The sequence below is a fragment of the Haliotis cracherodii genome, unplaced genomic scaffold, assembly GCF_022045235.1.
Source record: "Haliotis cracherodii isolate W230 unplaced genomic scaffold, xgHalCrac1.p SCAF_6, whole genome shotgun sequence".
NCBI lineage: Eukaryota > Metazoa > Mollusca > Gastropoda > Lepetellida > Haliotidae > Haliotis > Haliotis cracherodii.
The window spans coordinates 59,220,579-59,228,296 of record NW_027266319.1 but is presented as its reverse complement, the minus strand read 5'-3'; the positions used below and the strand labels follow the sequence as shown (position 1 = coordinate 59,228,296).

At 42.2% G+C, this 7,718-nt stretch overlaps 1 protein-coding gene across 1 annotated transcript; it reads left to right on the top strand.

The window, feature by feature from the left end:
* Positions 1 to 1,588: 1,588 nt before the first annotated feature.
* On the top strand, positions 1,589 to 2,842 carry LOC139446543 (probable G-protein coupled receptor B0563.6). Its single transcript, XM_071227844.1, has one exon. The coding sequence runs from the start codon at positions 1,589 to 1,591 to the stop codon at positions 2,840 to 2,842; it is 1,254 nt and encodes a 417-aa protein (XP_071083945.1).
* The last annotated feature ends 4,876 nt before the right edge of the window (positions 2,843 to 7,718 follow it).

The following is a 7,718-nucleotide window of genomic DNA, read 5'->3' as shown; positions in this document are numbered from 1 at the left end:
ATGAATAAAGTACATGAAATAAAACTATCGGCTACTACCTACTTGGGTTGTCAGTCCAGATTTGCATTGGTGATACTACAACGAGGGGGTACGGGTGGCCCAGTTGTATAAGTCGCCGCGATTAGCTGTGCAGAGTTGCGTCCCTTGGGCACGCCAGAAACCTATGATAGTGGGTTTTAATTCTGTTTCGCCCTGATTATGTTTCTAGGTTTGTCAGCATCTGTGCTCATGGGTTTCACCAAAGCGGTAAACGTCTGAGACCCGCATCACTTCGGGCTTTCCTCCCACATTAAGCTGACACGCCGTGATATAACTGGAATACTCTTAAAAGCTGCGTTAAACCCAACGCAGTGGTCAATTACGATATACCCATGAAAATTTATTGCAAGGTGAGGGTCATCGATTTTCTATCCCTTGTGGTGAAAGAATCACTGTCAAGCAGGATTAAATGGTTTGGTGTTGAATATTTTGGCTACAGGTAACTACCACGGGATCCTAAAAGGGTTTTCTATCACTCTGTTCAGTCACAGAACCAAACGAATTATTAAAATCCCGTCATTCTTGCATACTCCTGAATTCAACGGCTTCAGCCTTTTTCAATTTGCCTCATATCGGCTCATTCTTTAATCGCCTCTCGGTACCTTACTGAATATGGAACGGAACTGATGTGCCAAATTGTCATTTGCAGCATAAAGTCACACAGAAGCTACCCGTGACCTTCGTAAGTGTTCGTCACCATTTCGCCCCTTTAGTTCATTTCATAGCCTTTTAAACATGACCAGCTAAATTGGCACGCAACCGCGTGGACGTAGCTCAGTCTAATAGCTTGTCGAGCTACCAGTCCGACGGATTCTCACAATAACTGGTTCCTTGTCTCAGTGACGTGACCGACGACAGGGCACAGGAACTCGATTATAGCGTGTATAACGTAATATACTCGTAAAGACAAAAATTCACACCCCTCTATAAACATATAGACAAGGAGTGACACCCGCCATGTTAGTTCTTATTCAAGATTTCGCACTCGGTTCGAATCACAGCTCGATATCGCATGAAATATGAATGTCACTTATTTCAACCTATTGGTACCTGCTAAACAAACCAAAGGCTACACAATCGTGTTCATCTGTGGTCACCTTACCTCGCATTTATTTTAAAACAACCATCACATATCAGCTCTATGCTGCGCCCCTTAGGAAAACAAGAAAAAGGTGGACGGAAGTTACGGCGTTACACGGGCTTATATTTTGCTATATTTTGGTCGGGTAGCCTAGAGGTTAACGCGTTCGCTCGTCACGCCAAAGACCCGGGTTCGATTCCCCACATGGATACAATGTGTGAAGCCCATTTCTGGTGTTCCCCGCCGTGATATTGCTGGAATATTGCTAAAAGCGGCGTAAAATCAGACTCACCCACACTCACTCATTATTTAGATTTTGTTGTATTTGTATTACAGATTTTCTTTATTTTCTTTCAGACTCGCAATCATCCATCAGTCCTTATCTTTCTCTTTCTGGTTCATGCTTACGGAAACCATGACAACAACAGCACAGAGGAACCTACTTCCGAAACCGCCACTTGTGTAACTATGACGACTGTGCCATCTTTTAAACCCCTATCTCCACCAACGGATTCCGTGAATACAACACACGTGACAACCGGAAGTGAAGCAACCCTTGCCGGAAATGAAGTAGATAACGTGACGAAAGCTCCGATGGAGACAGTCGATCCCTACGCCATTATGAATGAAGGAATGGTTTCCAAGAATCAGTATGAGCAGTGCAGCTTCATCATCAACGTTATCATGAAGCCCACGGTGTGCATTGCCGGCGTCATAATGAACGTCATCGGCATTTGCGTGTTGTTACGTAAATCTTTCCGCCGCTCCACCTACATCTACCTCGGTTTCCTCTCCATCTCCGACGTCGGGTACCTCCTTTGCGTTCTCATACGCAGCCTTCCCAAGATCATCGTCCTTTACGATGATGTCCTCGCAAACGTCATCGAAATACACATTTTCTCGTATATCTCTATGTACTTTGACCTTGTGTTCACAAGAACATCGGTTTTTCTTATATGCACTTTGTCCATCGAAAGGTTTGTTGCAGTGCTACGTCCTTTGACAGTAAGGGAACTATTTTTGTCGCGTCACGCTTTATCAATATGTGCAAGTGTTTTTGCCTTTTGCGCAATTTTTTATTTCCATTTTCTCTTCGTTTACTACCCTCAACCGTATTTTAACCCAAGTCGCAACATAACGATGTACACGATTGGCCGCCGCCCTTGGTTCTTTGATTCTGGTTTTGAGAAGGTATTCTCTGTTTTGAACGATATCTTGAACTTATATGTCCCCCCAGTCATTCTAATAACGTGTAACATCGGTATTCTGGTCAAGTTAGGTGCTGCTCAGAAGAAGCGAAAACGTCTCTTCTGTAATGGTAGTGAAAACGAAATCTCGGCCATTGACCAAAAAAGGATTACGTTCACTCTGTTGATTATCTCCTTCTTCTTCCTCGTTGTGTTCCTCCCTGTCATAGTCGTTGGTGTGCTAGCAAAATATGACCCGCAAATGAAAGCTTTCGGACGCGAGCACTACTTCTTGTTCCTCATGGCAGATGTGACGTCACTCTGTTGGAGTATGAGCTCAGCCAATGATTTCATCGTTTACATCTACACAAGTACACAGTTCAGGGACACTCTGTTGACCATGTTCTGCCGAGGGAGATATGTCTCGAACATGGAGCCCAATCAATCGCAAAGCTCATCCAACGTTTCCCACGGAACCACTTCCAGTTCGGACGAAGTAGGTGCAGTGGTCCTAGTCTCTGAGAGTAGATATTAACCCTATTTACAGTTCCACAAAGGTATCGGGGGCACGGCGGTACAATCGTTGAAGGCACTGCAAATCGCTGATCTTACTATCCTTTGGCCAACCAGAAACCTTTCATTGTTGGATCGAATCCCAGTTTCGCTATTATTATCTTTCTAAGTTTGTCACATTCACCTAGTTTCATCAGGCTAAGACCTGAATAAGGTCAAGTCAAGTCTATTCCGTATGAAGGCCACTGGTCCATGCCCATCATTTTTTCGAGACTTTACAGGAATAATTTTTATTTCGATACAATGCAGTTTCCACGCCCAAACTCAAACTTAATATAAGAATACAGTCACAATGCCACCCTGAACCCTTGTGGTCGTTTTCACTGTAGAAGGTCATAGTATGATGCATGTGAATAACATGTGCGTTGACATTGCATTGGTTAATAAACCCCGCCACGATGTGCGGCGGGGGGGGGGGGGGGGGGGGGGGGGGGGGGGGGATACTGGAATGGAGTTTGAAAATTGCTGTCGCACATTCATATTTTACAGAGTTATGGCCCTTGCTCCATGCTTTTCAACTTAGTGTATACTGTTTGTTTGTTTGTTTGTTAATTAACGCCGCACTCAGCAGTATTCCAGCTATATGACGGCGGTCTGTAAAATAATCGAGTCTGGACCAGACAATCCAGTGATTGGCATCATGAGCATCGATCCACATAATTGGGATCAATGACATGTATCAACCAAATCAGCGAGCCTGACCACCCGATCCCGTTAGTCTCCTTTTACGACAAGCATGCTCGCCTTTTACGGCAAGTATGGGTTGCTGAAGACCTATTCTACCCCGGATGTTCACGGGTCTAGTGTATACTGAGTGAAATGGGGACAAGTTCTCTCAGCAACTACTGAAATTACATGAATGAAAGTTTGCATGCTTATATAAGAGATACTTGTCAAAACTGAGTTCGAAAATTGGTCCCGTCAATTAATTGTTTATAGAGTTACAGTCTTCGATCCATGTTATTTGTGTAATGGGGGCATGTGTTCTCAGAAACAACTGACGTTAGCTTATCTAAGACATACTTACCAATGTGCCTCATAGCGCGGCATAGTATTAACGTTGTTTTCTTTTCTCAGCTTGTTGGATAACGTATCTTACGTAGATGTTATAAATGAGGAAGTCGAGAATTTCACATATTGTTTTTTCTCTAAACTTCAGATGGCATTTCCTTTCATGTTTCACAAATTGTCCTGAACCTCTGAATATAGATACGTAACTGTATCTGTGTTCACCACGTTTTGTAACAAAAGCCCCATGGATCAAGGAATGAAGTTTTTCCTTAAGTTTGTCATGTGGGATAGTCGTGTACAAAGTTGAAAAATCAAATGTTTTGACAGAAATACGCTATGGAGTATTTCCATACATTGGGGCAGCAGGGTGGCCAAATGGTAAATGTAGTCGCGCGTCCGAGGCCCGAGTTCGATTCCTATCATTGGTACATGTGTGAAGCCTATTTCCGGTGTCCCCACCTGGTGTGATATTTCTGGAATATTGGTCAGGAACGGCGTAAAAGCATACTCACTCACTCACCTAAAAGTTGAGATTCCACCTATTTCAGGTCGTGTGATTGGCCTACCAAGCAAAATTTTGCGTTTATGCTTCAATGAACAGACTCAAAATTAGGACTTCTGTTTCCTGTGTGACTATGGCTTGTCTTGCATTCTTGCGCTGAACGATGTTATAGATTTCGTTTTGTTGTCAACAGTGTTTTGTGTTATTAAGTGAATAAACAGTCTGGGAAGTTAATACCGTTGACCTATTTATTGATAAGAATTTACTTCAAACTATGTTTGCGTTTATGGAACTATGAACGGCGTTTTTTGTTTGTTTGTTTGTTTGTTTTGGTTTTATTTAACCCCGCACTCACGGAGAGTGGTATATTTCACTGCCGGTTTCAGCCAGTCAGAGCGCATTTCATTGTACGGGATTTTAACGGCGCTTGTTCAAGCGACAATTTTCAAAGAAATACTTCGTAATGTCCTGTTAGATTTGTAACTTCATACAGAAATGCGAAGAAGTTCAGTTGCTATTCAGAGAAAGTGGAGTATTTGTTTTACTGAGGTTTCCGACACACAATCTTTCATTTTGACATCAACACGTGAAAATTCGGGCTAGAATAGGTCTTCAGAAACCCATGCTTGCCGTGAAAGGCGACTAACGGGATCGGGTGGTCAGGCTCGCTGACTTGGTTGATGCATGTCATCGTATCTCAATTGCTTGGATTAATGCTCATGATGTCAATCACTGGACTCGATTATTTACAGACTGCCGTCATACAGCTTGAATATTGCTGAGTGCGGCGTTAAACAACAAACAAACAAATAAATGTTAGCTTGATGTTGGAGGAAAACCCTAAGTGATGCGGGACGATTACCACTTTGGTGAAACCCACGGGTATGGTGAGTATTTTTTAAATGGTGGTATGGAGATAAACCTTTTCAATTAATTCCTTTTCGAAATCCACGGTAGCCCGTAAGGGACACTGAAACTTTTTCACGTTTCCAACGTGTTTTTCGAAATAACGTGTATTACGCGTTTTCTTTTGGAATTCTACACGTTTTTAGTCTTGCTTCTTAAATATGCCACAACCTTCCCTTGTCTTTAAAACCAAACATGTAACGCCGAAAACACAAAAAGACAAACTACCGAAACTGTTTCAACTGCAGTGAGAATATTCCCACCGCGGTGGTGGTATATTTGCACCGGGATGTATATATTCTCAAAGCTGCTAAAGAAGTTTTCGGAAGTTTGTCTTTCTATTTTGAGTTTTTTAGCTTGGACGGTTCATGCAGTTTGGCCCTCAGTATATTCAGTTTGATACTTCAATTAACAGGATCACAAAGGGGACGAACCCGTGAAGGTCTTCAGCAATCCATGCTTGCCGTAAAAGCAAGTGCTTGTCGGACAAGGCGACTAATGGGATCGGGTGGCCAGGCTTGCTGATTTGGTTGATGCATGTCATCGTATCCCAAGGATCGATGCTCATGATGGTAATCACTGGATTGTCTGGTCCAGATTCGATTATTTACACACCGCCGTCATATAGCTGGAATATTGCTGAGTGCGGCTTGAAACAATAAACAAACAAACAAAGGGAGTGTCAAGTCTCATCTGTCCCCTGGACTCCATAAAGCACACAACGATGGTGGGATACTGTACTGACTGCAGTTTATTTATTCAACATCATCAACATTGTCATCATGACCTTCATCAACAAAGCTTCATTAACATTAATATAGACAAGGTGGTTAACACATGCATATACACAGACATCGTCGCCTAATCATGCATGTATTCTACTGGCTCGTCAACGCATACTCATCAGGGTATAGTCCCAAATCCGTAATTTCACAAAATGCTTGAGGCTAACTATGGCTAACGATCCATCAACCAGAGAATTCTAGTGGCTCGCCAGAAACACGCAAACCAATCACCACATACTGATCATCATTTGAAATTGTCAATTTCACATATGTCAATGAAATATGAATAGCAGCAGTTATTAAGCGCATAGACCACAAAGCTTCAAACGTCACACAACTTCCATCTTACCGAGGCAAAGGCGATAACTGACTTTAAAAGTCCAGTTTCCACCCTAGCCGAACTACGCTGGTATTTCTGGGCTCGATCGTAGCGCCACCAGTGGATATTACGAGTTATGTCCCTTCTATATCCCTCTTATTGACCAATCAGTTTCCACCTCTCATATAACTTGCATTTACTTCAAATAATTAGCGTCGCCCAGGGAAGACAGATCGTCAATCAAGATGTATAATGTAATGAAATGGGTCTTACTTCGCGAACTGCATCAAATCACGTGGGCACCTTAATTAAAAACAGGACAAGAATCGGAATATATCTTTTGACGCTAAGTTGTCGGTGCACATGCTTTTCAAATCCTGCAATCGACCGAAATCAACCTGACAGTTTACGAACCGGATGTCGATTTCGTTACGCGATTTTGATTGGACTATGAATAGACTCGTTAGTCCAGCCAAAATATATATCATAATTCCAGCCTAGTTCGGCAAGGGTTGGAACTAGACTTTTATAGTCAGTTAACTCCCTTGCCTCGGGGAGATACTTAGCTTCATAAATAAATAAGTTAAATGACACATGTTTGATATAGCCAGCCCCGAGTGCACCGGCAGAACATGAGGTTTCATGTTCTGTCTTACTTTTATACTCGCACCAGCGCCCCCTATAACAAATTACTTCCCTCTGTTGTGCTTTCAGACGTTAGGAGACAATAATTTCGTTCTAATTCATCCTTCAAACGAAAGAAATTATATTTGTCCTCCTTCCCCCATGTACAACAAAGCAGGCTATCACATAATGGTATATTGTACAATACACTGAACGAGGAAACAAAGAACGTTAATTCGAAGACAAAAAAAGAGACTGTCAGTCAATGTTCAGTGCTATCCTTAACATAGGCATTCTCGCTCCTCCAGCTACCAAGACGTTTGACCATTCTAACACAGATGCCTCTATTGGATACCACTGAAACTCTGCAGACCATAGCATTTTGTATCAGGTACATAAGACTTAAAGGATTCAGTAAAAAGCTCCCTTAACCCAGTATAAGATAACAGTTTGTTCTGGACTAAATCTATAGCCATCTTTGGTCTTGCATAGATTCCTGATCAGAATATCGGAATAAGTTTCTTTGTTTAAACCAGATTTTTCCAAGAAACGTTAAAAACATCTGTGTCCCTCTTCTACCATTAATCAACAAAGATTCATCTCTACACACATCGGTCTTTAATTAAAGTCATATAAGCATGACCATGCTTAATATCAAGCAACTCACCAGGCCACATAAAACATAGAAAGA

Bases quoted from the DNA above. Each gene is read 5' to 3' on its own strand.
- LOC139446543 (XM_071227844.1), top strand. From the start codon at position 1,589: ATGACGACTGTGCCATCTTTTAAACCCCTATCTCCACCAACGGATTCC.